The sequence below is a fragment of the Pleurodeles waltl genome, chromosome 2_2, assembly GCF_031143425.1.
Source record: "Pleurodeles waltl isolate 20211129_DDA chromosome 2_2, aPleWal1.hap1.20221129, whole genome shotgun sequence".
Taxonomy (NCBI): Eukaryota; Metazoa; Chordata; class Amphibia; order Caudata; family Salamandridae; genus Pleurodeles; species Pleurodeles waltl.
The window spans coordinates 473,210,344-473,232,301 of NC_090439.1; the positions used below are offsets into that span (position 1 = coordinate 473,210,344).

At 49.3% G+C, this 21,958-nt stretch overlaps 1 protein-coding gene across 3 annotated transcripts in view; it reads right to left on the reverse strand.

Moving 5' to 3' along the window:
- SMCHD1 (structural maintenance of chromosomes flexible hinge domain containing 1) overlaps positions 1-21,958 on the reverse strand; it is a 2,128,336-nt gene that overhangs the window by 50,712 nt on the left and 2,055,666 nt on the right. For all 3 annotated transcript variants that reach the window (XM_069219969.1, XM_069219967.1, XM_069219968.1), the window contains one exon: positions 7,155-7,313. In XM_069219969.1, coding sequence (XP_069076070.1) covers positions 7,155-7,313 — 159 coding nt within the window. The remainder of the gene's footprint in view (positions 1-7,154; positions 7,314-21,958) is intronic.

Below are 21,958 nucleotides of genomic sequence, written 5' to 3' on the forward strand. Positions count from 1 at the left end.
CGGGAAAACACTTCTTCACAACGTGGGACATCCATCCTCCAAAGGGGAAGTTTCTAGCCCTTGTTGTTTTTGCAGAATCCTCGGCTTCTACCATCCGGTGGCAGCTTCTTTGCACCCACAGCTGGCATTTCCTGGGCATCTGCCCATTCCTGACTTGATCGTGACTTTTGGACTTGGTCCCCTTGTTCCACAGGTACTCTCGTCTGGAAATCCGTCGTTGTTGCATTGCTGGTGTTGGTCTTTCCTGCAGAATTCCCCTATCACGACTTCTGTGCTCTTTGGGGAACTTAGGTGCACTTTGCACCCACTTTTCAGGGTCTTGGGGTGGGCTATTTTTCTAACCCTCACTGTTTTCTTACAGTCCCAGCGACCCTCTACAAGGTCACATAGGTTTGGGGTCCATTCGTGGTTCGCATTCCACTTCTAGAGTATATGGTTTGTGTTGCCCCTATCCCTATGTGCCCCTATTGCATCCTATTGTGACTATACATTGTTTGCACTGTTTTCTATTGCTATTACTGCAATTTTGGTATTGTGTACATATGTCTTGTGTATATTTGCTATCCTCATACTGAGGGTACTCACTGAGATACTTTGGCATATTGTCATAAAAATAAAGTACCTTTATTTTTAGTATATCTGTGTATTGTGTTTTCTTATGATATTGTGCAAGTGACACTAGTGGTACTGTAGGAGCTTCACTCGTCTCCTAGTTCGGGCTAAGCTGCTCTGCTAAGCTAACTTTTCTAACAGCCTAAGCTGCTAGACACCCCTCTACACTAATAAGGGATACCTGGGCCTGGTGCAAGGTGTAAGTACCCCTTGGTACTCACTACAAGACAGTCCAGCCTCCTACACACACCATCAGCGGCACATGGGCGGCCGGATGCAGTGTGCAAAGTAGGCGTCGGATTTGCTATTGAAAGCAATGGAGGGACCTGGAGGTCACTCTGGCGATGCAGGCAGGGCACAGGGGGGCTTCTCTGGCCAGCCACCGACTGGGGTAGGATGAGGGCCGCCTGCTGGTCACTCCTGCACAGGTAGGTGGGTCCTCTCGGTCCTGGGGGCTACGGGTGCAGTGCTTGGTCCAGACGTCGGGTTCCTTTGTTACTAGGCAGTCGCAGTCAGGGGGGAGCCTCTGGTTCCTCTGTGCAGGCGTCGCCGTAGAGTTGCAGGGAGGTCGACTCAGGGAGTCCACGCCGTTGGGAGTCGCCTGGGAGTACTCTCTGTGGTGTTGGTTATCCAGGACTCGAGCCGGGGGAGTCGGGTGCAGAGTGTGAAGACTCACGCTTCTGGCGGGAAGTGAGAGTCTCCATAAAGTTGCTTCTTTGTTGCAATTTTGTTGCTGTTTCTGGACAGAGCCACTGTCCTCGGGATGTTCTTGGTCCTTCAGGTGCAGGTCAGTCCTCTGAGTCCTCAGAGGTCGCTGGTCCCGCTGGATGCGTTGCTGTGCAGGTTCTTTGAGTCTGGAGACAGGCCGGTAGGGCTGGGGACAAGTCAGTTGTCGTCTCTGCGGGGCTTTCAGGTCAGCAGTCCTTCTTGTTGTAGGTTGCAGGAATCTGTTTTCCTGGGTTCAGGGCCGCCCCTAAATGCTAAATTTAGAGGTGTGTTTAGGTCTGGGGGGTAGTAGCCAATGGCTACTATCCTTGAGGGTGGCTACACTCTCTGCTCAGGGCACCTTAGGGGCTGTCCTGACCAGTGGGTGACTCCTCCTTGTTTTCCTCATTATCTCCTCCAGCCTTGCTGCCAAAAGTCGGTGAAGTGACCAGAGAGGCAGGCATCTCCACTAGCTGGGATGCTCTGGGGTGCTGTAACAAAAGGCATGAGCCTTTGAGGTTCACCGCCAGGTGTTACAGTTTCTGCAGGGGGAGGTAAGAAGCACCTCCACCCAGTACAGGCTTTGTTCCTGGCCACAGAGTGACAAAGGCACTCACCCCATGTGGCCAATAACTCGTCTGGTTGTGGCAGGCTGGTAGAAACTGGTCAGCCTAGCACTAGGAGTCGGACTGGTATTCAGGTGCATCTCTAAGATGACCTCTGGGTGTATTTTACAATAAATCCTACACTGGCATCAGTGTGCATTTATTGTGCTGAGAAGTTTGATACCTAACCTCCCAAATTTCAGTGTAGCCATTATGGAACTGTGGAGGTCGTAAATGACAGACTCTCAGACCATATACGCTTTATGGCTACCCTGCACATAAAATGTCTAAGGTTTTGCTTACACACTGTAGGTGCATAGTGTTTGTGGAACTATACCCTCACCTGTAGTATAGTGTACCCTGCCTTAGGGCTGTAAGGCCTGCTAGAGGGGTGACTTACCTATGCCACAGGCAGTGAGAGGTGGGCATGGCACCCTGAGGGGAGTGCCATGTCGACTTAGTGAACTTCTCCCCACCAGTACACACAAGCTGTGAGGCAGTGAGCATGTGCTGAGTGAGTGGTCCCAAGAGTGGCGTAACACATGCTGCAGCCCTTTGAGACCTTCCCTGGCAACAGGACCTTGGTACCAGGGGTACCATTTACAAGGGACTTATCTGGGTGCCAGGGCTGTGCCAATTGTGGGAACAAAGGTACAGTTTAGGGAAAGAACACTGGTGTTGGGGCCCGGTTAGCAGGGTCCCAGCACACTTTCAACCATAACTGGCATCAACAAAAGGTCAAAAGTAAGGGGTTAACCATGCCAAGGAAGGCATTTCCCTACACAACTCCCCCTCCCCTAAAACGAAAGAGGATGAGACTAACCTTTCCCAAGAGAGTCTTCTCTTTCTAAGTGGAAGAACCTGGAAAGGCCATCAGCAATGGCATGTGCAGTCCCAGGTCTGTGTTCCACCCCAAAGCCCATTCTCTGTAGGGATGGGGAGCACCTCAACAGTTTAGGGTTCTCTCCTTTCATTTGCATCAGCCATCTGAGAGGTCTGTGGTCAGTTTGAACTGTGAAGTGAGTACCAAAAAGGTACTGTCTCAACTTCTTCAGGGACAAGATCACAACAAAGGCCTTCCTCTCAATGGCACTCCAACGCTGCTCCCTGGGGAGTAACCTCCTGCTAATATAAGCAACAGGTTGGTCAAGGATATCATCATTTGTTTGGTGAAGGACTGCTCCTATCCCATGCTCAGAGGCATCAGTCTGCAAAATGAACCGCTTAGAATAATTTGGAGCTTTCCAAACTAGTGCTGTACATATAACTTGCTTCAGGGTGTCAAAGGCCTTTTGACAGTCCACGGTCCAGTTCACTTTCTTGGGCATTTTCTTAGAGGTCAGTTCTGTGAGGGGTGTCACTATTGATCCATATCCCTTTACAAACCTCCTATAGTACACAGTCAAGCCAAGGAATACCCAGACTTGAGTCTGGATTTTTGGAGCTACCCAGTCCAGAATAGTCTGGATCTGGGGTTGGAGTGGCTGAACTTGGCTTCCACCTACAAGGTGTCCCAAGTAAATCACAGTTCCCTGCCCAATCTGACATTTAGATGCCTTGATAGAGAGGCCTGCTGCTTGCAGGGCCTGCAAAACCTTCTTCAGGTGGACCAGGTGATCCTGCCAGTTGGCGCTAAAGACAGCAATCTCATCAAGATAAGCTGCACTAAAGGACTCCAAGCCAGCAAGGACTTGATTCACCAACCTTTGGAAGGTGGCAGAGGCATTCGTTTAGCCAAAAGGCATCACAGTAAACTGGTAGTGACCATCAGGTGCAGAGATTGCTGTTTTTTCTTTTGCTGCAGGTGCTATTTTTATTTGCTAGTTGTAGGAGGCTGGCCTGGCTTATAGTGGGTACCTGATGGTACTTACACCGTGTGCCAGGTCCAGTGATCCCTTATTAGTAGATTACTAGTGTTCTAGAACAGTGGTTCCCAACCTTTTGATTTCTGTGGACCCCCACTTTAACATTAATGGAACCCTGGGACCCCCACTGAATCATCACTGGAATCCGGGGAACCCCGCCTGAGTCATTACTGGAAGCTAGGGAACTAATTTGTCAATATTTGTTAATATTTTTTAATTTTCTAGGCTCTCGCGGACCCCCTGAGAAGGCTTTGCGGACCCCCAGGGGTCCCCGGACCACAGGTTGGGAACCACTGTTCTAGAAGATTAGGCTGATAGAGGTAGCTATAGCAGAGCAGCTTAGGCTGAACTAGGAGACATGCAAAGCTCCTACTATACCACTTACATCATATAGCACTATATCATAAGAATCACAATACTCAGAGTTATTAAAAATAAAGGTAGTTTATTTTAGTGACAATGTGCCAAAAATATCTCAGAGGGTATACTCCCTTAAGAGGTAGGTAAAATACACAAAATAGACACACAAACCAAAATCAGGTAAGTAAACAGTTAGAAAAGTAGTGCAAACACTGCAGAATGCAATAAGATGCAATAGGCCTAGGGGCAACACAAACCATATACTAAGAAAATGGAATGCGAATCACTTAGGGACCCCAGGCCTAGCGTAGTGTGTAGAGGGTCGCTGGGAATGTAAGAAACCACTAAGGGTGTCCAAGATACCCCACCCCAAGACCATGAAAAGTAGGAGTAAAGTGACCCTACCTCCCCAGAAACACACTAAAGTTGTGATAGGAGATTCTGCAAAGACCACAACTGACTGCAAAGCACTGAAGACGGATTCCTGGACGTGAGGACCTGTAAAGGATGGGGACCAAGTCCAAGAGTCACAAAAGTGTCCAGGGGGGGTAGGAGCCCACTAAACCCCGGATGAAGATGCAAAATGGCTGCCTCTGGGTGGAAGAAGCTGAGGATTCTGCAAGGCGGCAGCACCCGCAGAAGTACTTGAACACGGGTTCAAGAAAACTGAGCACGGCGGTCGTTTCAATACTACAAAAGAGGGTCGCACGAAGCCAGTGGTCAACTTAGCGAGTTGAGCAATGCAGGGCGGAGTGCTGGGGACCTGGGCTGTGCTGTGCACAAAGGATTCCTTGCAAAAGTGGACAGAAGCCCTAGCAGCTGCAGATCATGCAGTACACAGGATTAATGTCTGGCGAGGAGAGGCAAGGACTTACCTCCGCCAAATTTGGACAGATGGACCACTGGACTGTCGGGGTCACTTGGATCCAGCTCCTGTGTTCCAGTGACCACGCTCGTCACGATGAGAGGGGACCCAGAGGACCGGTGAAGCAGAAGTTTGGTGCCTGCGTTAGCAGGGGGAAGATTCCGTCATCCCACAGGAGATTTCTTCTTAGCTTCCAGTGCAGGGTGAAGGCAGACAGCCCCCAGAGCATGCACCACCAGTAAACAGTCGAGAAAGCAGGCAGGATTAGGCGCTACAATGTCGCTGGTAGTCTTCGTGCTACTTTGTTGCAGTTTTGCAGGTGTCGTAGAGCAGTCAGCGGTCGATCCTTGGCAGAAGTCGAAGAGGGAGATCCAGAGGAACTCTGGTGAGCTCTTGCATTCGTTATCTGACGAGAAGCCCACAGGAGAGGCCCTATATAGCGCTCAGAGGAGGATTGGCCACCTAGTCAGGTAAGCACCTCTCAGGAGGGGTCTCTGACGTCACATGCTGGCACTGGCCACTCAGAGGCCTCCATTGTGCCCTCACACCTCTGGATTCAAGATGGTAGAGGTCTGGGAAACTGGAGGAGCTCTGGGCACCACCCCTGGGGTGGTCATGGACAGGGGAGTGGGCACTCCCCTTTCCTTTGTCCAGTTTCGCAATAGAGCTGGGACCTGGGTCCCTGGACTGGTGCAAACCGGTTTATGCATGCCCTTCAGAGCAATACCAGTGGCTTGGGGAGGCTACAGATCCCAAGCCATGTAATATCCATTTCCAAAGGAGAGGGTGTTGCCTCCCTCTCCCACAGGAAATCCTTTGTTCTGCCTTCCCCTACTTGAGCTGGTCAAGGAGCAGGAGGGCAAAAACCTATCTGAGGGATGGCAGTGCAGGCTGACTGCAAAACCCTGGAAGACTGGTAGGAGCAATACTGGGGGTTCTCTAAGGAGCCCCAGAGTGCATGGAATCATACAACCAAGACTGACAACAGTATTAGGGCATGATTCTGACATGTTTGATACCAAACATACCCTGGTTTGGAGTTGCCATTATGTAGCTGGACATAGGTAGTAACCTATGTCCAGTACATGGGTAAAATTGCTTCCTCGCATTTACGAAGTACAGTGCAAAGGAACTGGAGTTCTTGGGGCACCTCTGTTCATACAGGGGTGCCCTCACACACAGGGACTTGCACCCTTCCCTCTGGACTAGGAGGGGCTACCATACGGGTGACTTACAGTGACCTGGTGCAGTGACCTGTGGTGAAAAGGTGCATACACCATTTCACGCAGGCTGCAATGGCAGGCCTGCAGATACATTTTGCATGGGCTCCCATAGATGGCACAATACATGCTGAAGCCCATGGGGAACCCCTGGTGCCTCAATGCCCCAGGGTACCCAAGTACCATATAGTAGGGACTTATATGGGGGCACTAGTATGCCAATTGAGGGGTGTGCCAAGTCCTTGGAAACCAAATTTAAAGGGAGAGAGCACAGTCACTGGGGTCCTGGTTAGCAGGATCCAAGTGAAAACAGTCTAACCATACTGATATCAGGCAAAAAAATGAGGGTAACCACGCCAAAAGAGGGTACTTTCCTACACATGAGGTCTAGGATTTGACTTGGACTGCCGTCCGTCTTGGGAACCAGGAACTACAGAGAGCAGAACCCCTGCACAATTTCCTGTTCTGGTACCATCTTAACTACTTTTTTCTACAGCAGAGCTACCAATCCCTGCTACAGGATACAGATATTCTTCTGACTTGAGGGGACAAAGGAGGTAGAGGGGTGATTTGGGGGGGGAGACAGTTTAAAGGGTAGGGTATAGCCCCTTTCTACAATCTGTAAACCCATGGACAGATGTTATGGCAATTGAAGCCCTTATGTCTAATTTCACAACCATCTTTCAGAAATAATGCCAAACTTAATGATATGCATAAAATAGTCCATCAACCAACTTCTAGAAATATCAGAAGAAAAAAGGCAAATGAATAATTGAATAAAAAATCAAATGTTTAAATCTGATTAAAAATAATCACAGGCAGGCTGAAGCTAGAGTATCCTGGTGGCTAAAGTGATCATTCAATCATTATGGAGACCATTCAGAAGCTTCAACATATATGGGAGTGGTGTGTATGAGCTTACCTAGTTTCTCCTCAATAAGTCTGAGATTTTTCTCCTGTTCACTGAGCTCCCTTTGTTTCTGTAACATTTCTGGAGTATTAAGGCTTTCTAAATGCAGTTCAAGTTCGTCATTCACTTCGTTGACTTTAACAACTGCTGACTGGTATTGCTGAAGAAGATCTACATCAAGATAGAGCAAAAAGGATACAATTTGTAACAAAGGTAGAATGTGACGCTAAGTACATAGACACAGCTGTAAAGTATCTGTACAAACCATACATCCTGAAACAGAGTACATTGTTGTATACCCAACTCAACAAACATGCAAGAGCGTGAGCAAGGCAATAATCTCTTTGTACAGGATGATAGAACTGAGTTGATACAGGCCACCGAAGATCTGTATAAGGTATTTGTTTTGTTTGGATTATTTCCTCTGAATGGTATAAAACAAAAAAAAAAAGATTGTCTATTCTCTGCTGAGTAACCTAGGTTGAAAAAAGTAGGAACATTTTATCCTAGACCTCTTGCTGTCATACTTAGGATAACAAGACTTGGTGGCCTGTCGACCTTTGACTCCCATGAAACTACTCTAAACATATTCAATTGTACATGCTTTATATGGAGCAAAGATCTGGTAACATGGAGATTTTATTTAGATTGTCGTCATTCACTGAGGGGCAAGTCACTTACCCTTGGTAATGTCTTATCTGGTAGAGACAATGTCTAGTTGCAGATTCCTTACCTTATAATTTTCCTCAGGTGTCAGTCTGGATCCACATACATTTCTTGTGCAGTACCCCTGTTTTGGAAAATGGGTTATTGGTAAGGGCAGGTAGGTAACTACACTTAGCAATAGGCCACTAACCTCCACTAAGGTCCAGTTACGTCTCAGTAAATTAAACCCAGCTCAACCCTTGGTAGCTTGGCAACGAGCGTCAAGGCTTAACTTAGGAGACAGAGTGTAAAGCATTCAAATATCACAAAACAGTAATTAAATAAAACACAGGAAACAGTTTAAAAATCCAAAACCAATTTATAAAAATAGATTATATTTTTATCTTTAAAATGACACAAAAACAAATAAAATCGGATAAGGGGAACCGGAGATATGAATTTTTAAAGATGATTTTTTTTTAGCGCCTAGAAACAAAAAGCGCCAATAGGGTCATCTGGTTGCACCTCGACCGGGGCAAAGTCAAAGTTTCAGGCCGCGGGAGGCCTCGGTTAAAAGTTTACCTTCACACTTAGGGGGTTATTACAACTTTGGAGGTGGTGTTAATCCGTCCCAAAAGTGACGGTTAAGTGACGGATATACCACCAGCCGTATTACGAGTCCATTATATCCTATGGAACTCGTAATACGGCTGGTGGTATATCCGTCACTTTACCGTCACTTTTGGGACGGATTAACACCACCTCCAAAGTTGTAATAACCCCCTATGTCTCTTTTTTGAAGATTTTCTTCAGCGGGACGAACCTGCCAGTCCAATCCGACCTCCTGGAGCCCTTCTCCGGATATGCGTCGCGGGAATCCTCAGTGGAGATTTTTACCTTCGGACTTAGTCGTTTTTTCAAGGTGAAAATCCTTCGACCGGGGTAAACCTGGGTCTTGATACGACGTCCATGGAGCCCTCTTCGGGTACGCTGGCTGGGAGGTCCCAGTCAACTTTTTACCTTCGGACTTAGTCTCTTTTTCTGAGATTTTCTTTACCGGGACGAACCAGCAAATCAGGCCGGGTCGCGGTTGAGGCAATCTGGCTAGAGTTGCCGCGGCGGGTCGGTCCCTCTATGGAGCTTTTTTACAAAAGTTGTCCAATCTTTTCCAAACTTCTGGGCTTCTCCCAGATGTCCTTTTAAGGTTCTTTTGGGGTCCACAGCTCACCCCAAGGGTCCAGAAGTTTTTAGATGGTCCTTGGGGGGTGCGGACTACAACTCCCAGAATGCACCTGGCGCAAACTCCTTTTTGGCCACTGGACAGTGGTCAGCTGGTCGCTTTCTTCAGGAGTTGGTGCAGGGGACTCTGGATAGCAATTTTTCACCTGTAGCAAACAGGGAGTCCCTCCTTGAACAAGTTGAAGCCAGGCAAAGTCCTTCTTGTGGTGAAGCCCAAGTGTGCAGCTGGTGCAGTCCTTCTGAGTGCAGGTTCCAGGTGCAGGCCAGGGGTCTAGCAGGGCAGTCTTTCTGTAGTTCTTCCTTGTTGGATGTGGTAGGGAACTGAGGTGTGGGTGCAGGTATGCCAGTTTTATCCTTGCTCCTGGGTGAAAAGCAGGGGGGTCCGGGTTCTCCAATCAGGTGCAGGGTCCTTCCCCCTGTGATGACCACTTCCTGGGAAGTGTGGCAAAAATCAATCCCAGGAGGCAACATTCTCTAAAAATCCATCATGGCTGAATCTGATTTTTGGAGGTTACATCTGGCTGAGCCCACCCACTGGTGTGGCAAAAAATCATAAACACACCCCTCTCCTGCCCTCTCCTAATCTAATCAAGGGGGCACCTAGTTGTCTGGGGTTGCAGGATGTGGGGGTGTTGCTGGTTGCTCCAAATGTCCTTCTCTGCCTTTGAAGACCAGTTTGGCAGCCCTCCCCCTTTCTGCCTCACCATCTGCTGAGGGGAGATTCCTTTCCACAGGCACATTTCTTTGTGTGGAGCCAGGCCACTTCACACCTCATCAAGGCAGCTTGGCCAAGCTGCTAGAGGCCAGCCGCCAATCAGAGCACAGCAGCAAAAACAATGCAGGGCTGAAATTGGCAACTTTTCAGGTAAAGTTTAAAACTCTTTACCTGAACAAGTTATATTAAATCCAACAACTGGAAGTTGTGGGATTTATTACAACAATTAATTTGATACCAAATTCTTGGTATGCATCATTTAAGAAGACTTTAAAAATTAAAATAAAGTCTCCCCATTCTAGCCTATGAAGGCCATTTACTACGATGAGGGAAAAACGAATTTGGCTGTTTTTACCTCACCAGGGCTTATAAAGCTATTTTTATAAAGTCCCTGCTTATAGTTACATGGCACCCAGCCCTAGGGGCACATAGGGCACACCTTAGGGGTGACGTATATGTAAAAATAAGGTAGTTTAAGACTTTGGAACTACTTTTAATTCCAAAGTCGAATTTGCATATAACTTTAATTTAAAAGCAGCCAGCAAGGCAGGCCTTCCTTTAAAATGACACTGGCAACCTCAGCAGTGCACCTATGGGTGCACTACCTATGCTGTGGTCTCTAAACCTACATGCCCTACCATATACTAGGGACTTATAGGTAGGTTAACTTAGCCAATTATAATTAGCCTAATTTGCATATCCATTTTACACAGAGCACAGGCCCTGGGACTGGTTAGCAGTACCCAGGGCACCATCAGATTCAGGAAAACACCAGCAAAAAGTGGAAAATGGGGGCAAAAAGTTAGGGGGCCTCTGCAATCAGCCCTGTTTTCTCACACCCTGCACGTTGTTAGGTGGCATCGATCGGCTCCACGTCCGTCGCTGACATCGTCTGCGTTGGGTATGATGTCGTAGGTCTTATATAGGCACCACCCCGGAGCACTGACGTCAGTTTCTTTTCACAACTTTCCACGTCAGAAGTGCAGTCATGACAAATAATGACCACTGGTAGGGCCATGAAAGGGAGTCCCTGCCCCTAGATCGCACAGTGGGAAGGATGGGTGGGTCATAAGGAATCTGCAACTAGATACTGTCTCTATCAGATAAGGCGTTACCGAAGTAACTTGTCCATCTGATAGAGACATCTAGTTGCAGATTCCTTACCTTAGAAGAGATACCTAAGCAATACCATCTCCACAGGTGTGTCTACAAACTAAGATCACACTAGAAAGTCCTGCAGGAAAGAACGGGCAAAGTGCCTGTTCCTATGGGCCGAACTGTAGTGTTTGGTAAACGTGTGCAGAGATGCCCAAGCTGCCGCCTGACAAATGTCAAGGACTGGAAGTCCGTGTGCTAATGCAGTGGTTGCAGCTTTAGGAATGGTAGAATGAGCATGCAAATCACCTTTGTGTTGCTTCTTAGCCAGTGCATAGCACATTTTAATGCAGAGAATGGCCCATCTGGAGGTGGTTCTCTTCCGCACTGCCCGACCTTTCTAGGCACCCACATCATCAACGAGTTGATGATCCACCAAGAACTCTTTGGTACGATCAAGGTAGAACGCCAATGATTTTTTTATGTCCAGGAAGTGGAGTCTATCCTCTTCCTTAGAAGGATGCAGGGGTGCATAAAAAGTAGGCAAGGTCTGGATTGGTCTACATGAAATGGCGTATTCACTTTTAGTAGGAAGGAGGACCTACTGTGAAGCGTCATTTATCAGGATAGATGGAAAGGTAGGGCAACCTACATGACAATGCCTGCTGCTCACTCACCCTGCGGGCACATATAATGGCCATAAGGAAGGCTATGTCCAAAGTGAGACATCTGAGAGGGCAACTGTGGAGAGGTTCGAGAGGAGCGCACATCATAAATGCCAAAAATAACTTCAATTCCCATTGGGGCACAATGAATATAGATGGAGGAAACATGAGTAAGGCCATAAGGAAAATATTTACAACAGGAGACTTAAACAAGGAAAGTGATCAGTGTAGGAAAGTACCATCTTGCCTGGCATGTTATCCCCATTTTTACTTGTCTGTCAGTTTGTTTTTGCCTGCGTCACTGGGATCCTGCTAGCCAGGACCCCAGCGCTCATATTTGTGGCCTATATGTGTTCCCTGTGTGGTGCCTAACTGTATCACTGAGGCTCTGCTAACCAGAACCTCAGTGTTTATGCTCTCTCTGCTTTTAAAATTGTCACTGCAGGCTAGTGACTATATTTTACCAATTCTAATTGGCACACTGGAACACCCTTATAATTCCCTAGTATATGGTACCTAGGTACCCAGGGTATTGGGGTTCCAGGAGATCCCTATGGGCTGCAGCATTTCTTTTGCCACCCATAGGGAGCTCAGACAATTCTTACACAGGACTGCCACTGCAGCCGGAGTGAAATAACATCCACGTTATTTCACAGCCATTTTACACTGCACTTAAGTAACTTATAAATCACCTATATGTCTAACCCTCACTTGTTGAAGGTTAGGTGCAAAGTTACTAAGTGTGAGGGCACGCTGGCACTAGCCAAGGTGCCCCCACATTGTTCAGGGCAATTTCCCAGTACTTTGTGAGTGCGCGGACACCATAACACGTGTGTACCATATATAGGTGAATACTATATGTAGCTTCAAAATTGTAACTCTGAACATGGCCATGTAACATGTCTAAGATCATGGAATTGTCCCCCCAAGCCAAATCTGGTATTGGGGTGCCAATCACATGCATCCCTTGGGCTCCAGCTTGGACCCCGGGTACTGCCAATCTAGCTCTCTGGGGTTTTCTCTGCAGCTACTGCTTCTGCCAACCCTCAGACAGGTTTCTACCCTCCTGGGGTCTGGGCAGCCCAGTCCCAGGAAGGCAGAACAAAGGATTTCCTCTGAGAGAGGTGTGTTACACCCTCTCCCTTTGGAAATAGATGTAATGGGCCTGAGAGGAGTAGCCTCTCCTGGCCCCTGGGAATGCTTTGAAGGGCACAGATGGTGCCCTCCTTTCATAAACCAGTCTACACCGGTTCAGGGAGCCCCCAGCCCCTGCTCTGGAGCGAAACTGGACAAAGGAAAGGGGAGTGACCACTCCCCTGTCCATCACCACCCCAGGGATGGTGCCCAGAGCTCCTCCAGTGTGTCCCAGACCTCTGCCATCTTGAATGCAGAGGTATGAGGGCACAATGGAGGCCTCTGAGTGGCCTGAGCCAGCAGGTGACGTCAGAGACCCCTCCTGATATGCTCTAACCTGGTTAGGTAGCCAATCCTCCTCTGAGGGCTATTTAGGGTCTCTCCTGTGGGTTCCTCTTCGGATAACAAATGCAAGAGCTCACCAGAGTTCCTCTGCATCTCCCTCTTCGACTTCTGCCAAAGATCGACCGCAGACTGCTCCAGGACGCCTGCAAAACCGCAACAAAGTAGCAAGAAGACTACCAGCAACATTGTAGCGCCTTATCCTGCCAGCTTTCTTGACTGTTTCCTGGTGGTGCATGCTCTGAGGGCTGTCTGCCTTCACCCTGCACTGGAATCCAAGAAGAAATCTCCTGTTGGTCGTCGGAATCTACCTCCTGCTAACGCAGGTGCCAAACTTCTGCATCACTGGTCCTATGGGTCCCCTCTCATCTTGACGAGCGTGGTCCCTGGAACAAAGGAGCTGGATCCAAGTGACCCAGACAGTCCAGTGGTCCTTCTGTCCAAATTTGGTGGAGGTAAGTCCGTGCCTCCCCATGCCAGACAGTAATCCTGTGTACTGCGTGATCTGCAGCTGCTAGGGCTTCTGTGCACTTTTGCAAGGATTCCTTTGTGCACATCACAGCCCAGGTCCCCAGCAGTCCATCCCGCATTGCTCAACTCGCTGAGTTGACCACCGGCTTCGTGGGCCCCTCTTTTGTTGTGTTGAGAAGACCACTGTGGTCAGATTTCTTGAATGCCTGTTCAAGTGCTTCTGCGGGTGCTGCCTGCATCTGCGTGGGCTCTCTGTGCTGTTGAGCACACCCTCTGTCTCCTCCTCCAAAGGGCGACCTCCTGGTCCTTCCTGGGCCCGGGCAGCACCCATTTTCTTCAACCGCGACTCTTGCAGCTTGCAAGCCTTGTTTGCGGTCTTTCTGCATGGAAACAACTCTGCATGCTCCAGCACGCCGTGTGACATCTTCTGACCAAAGGGGAAGTTCCTGGCACCTTCCGTTGTTGCAAAATATTCGGCTTCTTCCACTCAGAGGCAGCCCTTTTGCACCTTCATCCGGGGTTTAGCGGGCTCCTGCCCTCCCTGAACACTTGCGTGACTCTTGGACTTGGTCCCCTTCCGTTGCAGGTCCTCAGGTCCAGGAATCCGTCTTCAGTGCTTTGCAGTCAGTTGTTGTCTTTGCAGAATCCCCTATCTCGAATTTACTGTCTTTCTGGGGTAGTAGGGTACCTTTACTCCTACTTTTCAGGGTCATGGGGTGGGGTATTGTGGAAGGCTCAGCGGTACAAAAGGACTCTGACTCGTCTTATGGATTAGTCCAGGAAGGGGTTTTTATTTGAATTTAGTATATTGGATTAGGTTGTTCGTATAGTGCACTTCTACACGTGTCCTTTTTATTGGAATTGCTTCCGTAGCGTTTTTCTGTTTTAATGGTCCGTTATGTGTCTTCTTTTCCTAAGTTGTGGTGGTCTTCTGTTTACGTCTCTCTTCTTTTCTCTCTTGCAGGGTCTTGTAGAGTCACGACCCTCCTGGGTCGTGGCGGGGCTTGGCTCCTTTTCCGTTTTCCTTCTGGGTTCCGTTTGCTGGTCGGGCCGCCTCCTCCTCGTCTCCTTCAGTTTCGGCGTTTTCCTCGCGTCGTGTCCGCTCCTCCTCTTCCGGGCTTGTCGCGCTCGTCCTCGGAGTCCGTTGTTTTTTTTTGTCATCGGCGACCCGGAAATCCGGTGCCGATGTTTCGTCCCGCCCCCACGCGTCTCCCTGGAGACGTGGAAAGGGATCGGACGAGGCGCGCGACCGGTGCCATTCTGTTGAGTCCGTAGACGAGGTAGTTCACACCCGTCTACAGGTATGTTGGACACCCTTAGTGTTTTCTTACACTCCCAACGACCTTCTACACACTACACTAGGCCTGGGGTCCATTTGTGGTTCGCATTCCACTTTTGGAGTATATGGTTTGTGTTGCCCCTAGGCCTATTGTCTCCTATTGCATCCTATTGTATTCTACAGTGTTTGCACTACTTTTCTAACTGTTTACTTACCTGATTTTTGGTTTGTGTGTATATTTTGTGTATTTTACTTACCTCCTAAGGGAGTATATCCTCTGAGATACTTTTGGCATATTGGGGGTCATTTTGACCTCGACGGTCTTTTTTAAAGACCGCTGAGGGACCGCCGTACGGAAGACCGCCAGTGCAGGCGGTTTGCCGCTCGGCCTATTATGACCGTTGGCAGCTCTCCGTCCCTTTACGGACGGAGAGCCGCCAACAGCCATACTGGCGGGCGGCGGGGAAGTGGAGGTTGCTCCACCTCCACCGCCACGCCAACAGAACTCCACCCAGGGAATCAAGTCCTGTGATTCGCCGTGGCGGTGTTCTGTTGGCGGTGTGGTGTCGGCGGAGCTGCCCCCATGGCTCCCGTCCCCTCCCGGAGGATCGTCGGACCAGGTAAGTCGATCGTCCGTGAGGGGAGGGGGGTGTTGTGTGTTGTGTGCGTGCATGGGGGTGTGCGTCTGCGTATGTAGAGGGGGTGTGTGAGTGCGTGTATGCTTGTGAGGTGGTGTGTGTATGGGAATGAGTGCGTGTATGTCTGTGGGTATGTCTGTATGGTTGTGTGCGTGTATGTTTGAATGTGGGTGTGCGTGTCTGTGGATCTTTGAATGTATGTCGGTGTGTGTGCGTTTATGTATGTCGGTGTGTGTGCGTGTATGTATGTAGGTGGTGCCTGCGTGCGTGTCGTGTGGGTATGGGTGTAGTGATGTTGGGGGTTGGGGTAGGGAGGGGGTCCCTGCCACCTTTGGAGGGTGGCAGGGGTGGTGGGGGGGTAGGGGAGGGAGTCGGGTGGGGGAGACCCCTATCAGTGCCAGGGAAGGGATTCCCTGGCACTGATAGTGCTTACCGCCATGGATTTCATGGCGGTTCAAACCGCTGGAAATCCACGGCGGTAAGCCGGGTCCAAATACCGCCGGCGGTATAGTGACGGCCGCCGGGCTGGAGACCCAGGTCTCCAGCCCGGCGGTCGTCTCCGCCCTCGTGGGCGGAACGGAGAACCGGCGGATGACCATGGCAGTAACCGCCATTGTCATAATTCCATGAAGGGAGACTGCCAGCCTGTTGGCGGTCTTACCGCCGCTTCTCCGCCTTCCGCCAGGGTCATAATGACCCCCATTGTCACTAAACTAAAGTACCTTTATTTTTAGTAACTCCGAGTATTGTTTCTTATGATAGAGTGCTAAGTGATATAAGTGGTATAGTAGGAGCTTTGCATGGCTCCTAGTTCAGCCTAAGCTGCTCTGCTATAGCTACCTCTATCAGCCTAAACTGCTAGAACACTAATAATCTACTAATAAAGGATAACTGGACCTGGCACAAGGGGTACGTACCACTAGGTACCCACTATAAGCCAGGCCAGCCTCCTACAATCAGGCTACCGCAAAAAAACAGTAATGGCCTTTGAGAGTGCCCATATGTAGGAAGGTGTCTCTCTATATAGTGCACTAAAATGAAGTACAGTGTGAAGAGAGTCCAGTGGATCCCCGAGTGGTATTGCAGAGGCAAAAGTAGATTGGACTAAAGCTCTCTTTATGGTAGTGTGGTTGAGCAGTTAGGCTTATCAAGGAGTAGTGTTAAGCATTGGTTGTACTCACAGAGGCACTAAATGAGACACACAATCAATGAATAAATTGGAGACCAATTTAGAAAAATAACATTTGCTTTGATATATGCTTTGAACCAAAGGACTTCACTATAAGGTAAGTATTTTTTAAAAGATACATACTTTGCAGTTTCAAAAATCAACACAATGCAATTTTGCAGTACAGCAATGTTAACCTTTAGGAGGAAAACAATAATGCAGTTTTGTGGAGAAGTACACAACTTACAAATCCAGACTTCGGGGCTTTAGGTCAACAACCAACAGGCAAGGTTCAAATCAGTACCAAGAGTGCACCCACAGTGGCACAGGGGAGGTCAGGTGCAGAGGTTGAATTCGGAGTTGGGCGCCCAATGTTAACCAAAGGAGACTGGGGGGTGAACGAAGATGTGCTGCTCACGGGTGAGTAAAGCGTAGTCAGGGGTCAGTCTCCTCGGGTTGAGGTAAACACAGGTGGGCCACAAGACACCACTAAACTTACACCCTCAGCGGCACAGGGGCGGCCGGGTGCAGAGTGTCAACACAGCGTTGGGTGCCTAAGACAAAATAAATGGAGGAGATCAGTTTTGGAAAAAGGCTGCAGCATCAGGCCAGGAGGCTGGACGAAGAAAACCCACAGCTGCCCAGTAAGTTATGATGCTAGGGAATGTGGGGACACAGACAATCCAGCTCCCCAAGGCTCAGGGGCTCCGGGTGCATGGGCCGCCTTTGGCGTCTGGAACAGTTTACCAGGCAGGTCGGAAATCAAGGGGAGCCTTCGGTTTGACACCTCAGGCTTTGAGGCAGAGTCCAGCAGGGGTCAACACACAGTGGACACGAACTCAGAATCGCTGGGAAACCGTCACAAAAATGGTGAGCCACTTGGAGTCGGGCTGGGGGCGTTGGGTGCAGAGGTGGGTCGGGAGGCAGTTTCACAGTTCCTCAGGGCAGAGTTCTTTTCTTTTAAAGTTGGTTTCTTCTAGAACAGGTCTGCTGTTCTCAGGAGATCTTGGTCTTTGTCTAAGGCAGGCAGTCCCTCACAGGGCTTTTGAGGATGCTGGTCTGCAGGACGGGTCGTCTTTTGTCACAGAATTGTTGAGGGCTGCAGATAGGCTGGTACAGCTGGGGCCAAGTCAGTTGGTGTCTGCAGTATTCTCTGCTGATGCAACTCTGTAGTGTTCAGTTCTGAGATCATCAGGAATCAGAGTCTGAGGTTTTAGGGGTACCACCTACATACTCAATATGTGGGTGTTACAGTGAGTGCCAGGTGGTTGTTGTAGGAAAAAGCCTCTCATGATTACAGCCAAATGTTTTGCCTTTTTTTGATGCTAGTTATGATTGAAAGTGTGCTGGGACCCTGCTAACCAGGCCCCAGCACCAGTGTTCTTTCCCTAAACTGTACCTTTGTCTTCACAATTGGCACAGCTCTGGCACACAGATAAGTCCCTTGTAAATGGTATCCCTGGTACCAAGGGCCCTGTGGCCAGGGAAGGTCTCTGATGGCTGCAGCATGTATAATGACACCCTGGGGACCCTTCACTCAGCACATGCACACTGCCTCACAGCTTGTGTGTGCTGGTGGGAAGAAAATAACTAAGTCAACATAGCACTCCCCTCAGAGTGCCATGCCCACAACCCACTGCCTGTGGCATAGGTAAGTAACCCCTCTAGCAGGCCTTACAGCCCTAAGGCAGGGTGCACTATACCACAGGTGAGGGCAAAGTTGCATGAGCACTATGCCCCTACAGTGACTAAGCCAACTCTTAGGCATTTTAAGTGCAGGGTAGCCATAAACTCCCAGAACATATACTTTTTTATCAAACACGAACTCCACAGTTCCATAATGGCTACACTGAATACTGGGAAGTTTGGTCTCAAACTTCTCAGCACAATAAATCCACACTGATGCCGGTATGGGATTTATTGAGAAATGCACACAGAGGGCATCTTAGAGATGCCCCCTGTATACCAGGTTCAACTACTAGTGCTAGGCTGACCAGTTTCTGCCAGCCTCCAACACAGACAGGTTTCTGGCCACATGGGGTGAGTGCCTTTGTTGCTCTCTGGCCAGGAACAAAGCCTGTAACGGGGTGAAGGTGCTTCACACCTCCCCCTGCAGGAACTGTAACACCTGGCGGTGAGCCTCAAAGGCTGGAGTTACAGTGCCCCAGGGCACTCCCAGCTAGTGGAGATGCCTGCCCCTCCGGACACAGCCCCCACTTTTGGCGGCAAGTCCGAAGGAGATAATGAGAAAAACAAGGAGGAGTCACCCACCAGTCAGGACAGCCCCTAAGGTGCCCTGAGCTGAGGTGACCCCTGCATTAGGAAATCCTCCATCTTGTTTTGGAGGATTCCCCCCAATAGAATTTGGGAAGTGCCCCCCTCCCCACAGGGAGAAGGCACAAAGAGGCTGTAGCCACCCTCCAGGACAGTAGCCATTGGCTACTGCCCCTCCCCCAGACCTAAACACCCCCCAAAATTTAGTATTTAGGGGCGACCCTGAACCCAGGAAATCAGATTTCGGCAATCTGAAGAAAGAAGAAGGACTGCTCACCTGAAAGCCCCGCAGAGACGACACAGACGACAACTGACTTGGCCCCAGCCCTACCGGCCTGTCTCCAGACTCAGAGAACTTGCACAGCGACGCATCCAGCAGGACCATCGACCTCTGAGGATTCAGAGGACTGACCTGCACAGAAAGGACCAAGAAACTTCCAAAGACAGTGGCTCTGTCCAAAACTGCAACAAGGAAACCAAATTTAAAGAAGACTCCAGCTTCACTTTGGAAGCGTGAGTCTTCACACTCTGCACCCGACGCCCCCGGCTCATGTTCAGAAAAACCAACACTGCAGAGAGGATCCCCAGGTGACTCCAACGATGTGGACACCCTGAGTCGGCCACTCTGAACCCCCACAGCGATGCCTGCTGAGAGGATCTAAAGGCTCCCCCTGACCGCGACTGCCTGTAACAAGGAACCCGACGCCTGGACCAAGTACTGCACCCGCAGCCCCCAGGACCAGAAGGAACCGAACCTCAAGGCAGGAGTGACCCCCAGGCGACACTCTGCCTAGCCCAGTTGGTGGCTGGCCTGAGAAGCCCCCCTGTGCCCTACCTGCACCGCTATAGTGACCCCCGGGTCCCTCTATTGAATCCTATACAAAACCAGAAGCCTGCTTTGCACACTGCACCCGGCCGCCCCTGTGCAGCTGGGGGGGTGTTTTGTGTGCCTTCTTGTGTCCCTCCCAGTGCTCTACAAAACCCCCCTGGTCTGCCCCGAGGACGCAGGTACTTACCTGTAGGCAGACTGGAACCAGAGCACCCCTGTTCTTCATAGGCGCCTATGTGTTTTGGGCACCTCTTTGACCTCTGCACCTGACCAGCCCTGAGCTGGTGTGGTAACTTTGGGGTTGATTGAACCCCCAACGGTGGGCTGCCTATGTCCGGGAACTGAGACTTGTAAGGGCTTTACTTACCTGACAAACTAACCATTACTTACCTCCCCCAGGAACTGTTGATTTTTGCACAGTGTCCATTTTTTAAATAGCTTATTGCCATTTTAACAAAAACTGTATATGTTATTGCTCTATTTCAAAGTTCCTAACTTACCTGTGTGGAGTACCTTGCATTTTATGTATTTACTTCAAATCTTGAACTTGTGGTTCTAAAAATAAATTACGAAAATATATTTTTCTATATAAAAACCATTGGCTTGGAGTAAGTCTTTGAGTGTGTGTTCCTCATTTATTGCCTGTGTGTGTACAACAAATGCTTAACACTACCCTCTCATAAGCCTACTGCTCGACCACACTACCACAAAATAGAGCATTAGAATTATCTAATTTTGCCACTATCTTCCCTCTCAGGGAAACCCTTGGACTATGTGCACACTATCTCTTACTTTGAGATAGTATAGACAGAGCCAACTTCCTAAAGTCGTGAGGCCCAGCAGCTTCATATTCATTCTCACCGAGATCCAGGATAAAGGCTGAAATATCGGTATTATAGCCTGAATATCCTGAACTTGCTACTTGGGACGATAAGCCTGAAACTACGCTGTGTGCAGAACAGCTGCGATGAAAGGGAACATCTGAGAGAGAGTCGGTTGTGACTTTGGCACATTTATAGTGAGTGCAAGAAGTCCGACATAGTCTGGAGGTGGGAGACGACAGCCTGGGGCAAGCCCACCTTCAACAGCCAGTTGTCAAGGTAGGGGAAGACTGCAACCCCTAATGTAAGCTGGGTTCTGGTTGTAGTACCCTCCCACTTTTCTGCCTAGTGTCAGTGTGTTTGAGACTGCAGTACACTGGGGTCCTGTTAACCAGGACCCCAGTGTCTGTACTCTCGCCGTTAAATTTAGTTACCCGATGTAGGAAGCTGGCTCTGTATATACTATATCAAAATGAGATATAGTGTGCACAGAGTCCAGGGGTTCCCCAGAGGCTTAACAGAGGCTGAAGTAGATAATACTAATGTTCTCGTTTGTGGTAGTGTGGTTGAGCAGTTAGGCTTATCAGAGGGTAGTGCAAAGCATTTGTTGTATACACACAGACAATAGAAGAAGCACACACTCAATGACTTTACTCCAGACCAATTGTTTTTATATAGCAAAAATATATTTCCTTAATTTATTTCTAGAACCACAAGACTTAGGTTGCAATAGATTCATATTTCACACAGGTATCAACTGTACTTGGTTTCAAATCGATAAGTTATACAGTTTTTGAAAGCTGTTTTAAAAATGGACACTGTAATTTTCAGAAACAGTTCCGGGGGGGGAGAAAAGTTAGTTTGTTATACAGGTAAGTACAACATTTACAGTTTCAATCTTCGGGGGTTAGGAAGTCCACAGGTTGGGGTTCAAGTTAACCCGAAACACCTACCACCAACAACACAGCACCGGCCGGGTGCAGAGGTCAAAGTGTGGGCAAAATTAATGTGGGCTCCTATGGAGACTTGGGGCACTTGGTTTCAGATCTGCAGGCAGGTAAGTACCTGCGACTTTGGAGGGAAAAGCTGGGGGGTTTAGAGCAGCACTGTGGAGGGGGGGGAGGGGGTGGGGTTTGGGTACAAGTAGGCACCAAACATACACCCTCAGCTGCACTTGGGCGACAGGGTACAAACAAGATGTCGGGTCTCCAATGCTTCTCTATGAGGGGTCATCAGGGGTCACTCAGAGGCTGCAAGCGAGGTTCGGGGGATCCTCTCGGGCAAACCACAGGCTGGACAGGGAGAAGGGCTGCCTGTTGAATGTTGCTGCACCAGAGGTCAGGGTCTCAAAGGCCTGGGGGCTGTGAGTGCAGTTTGTCTTTAGGCGTCAGATATCTTCGTCCGGAGCTTCGTGGTCGGGGGGTCCTCGGGATTCCCTCTGCAGGCGTCATTGTGGAGGGGTGGCGAGGTCAACCCAGGGTGGGCACTTGCTCGGAATTGG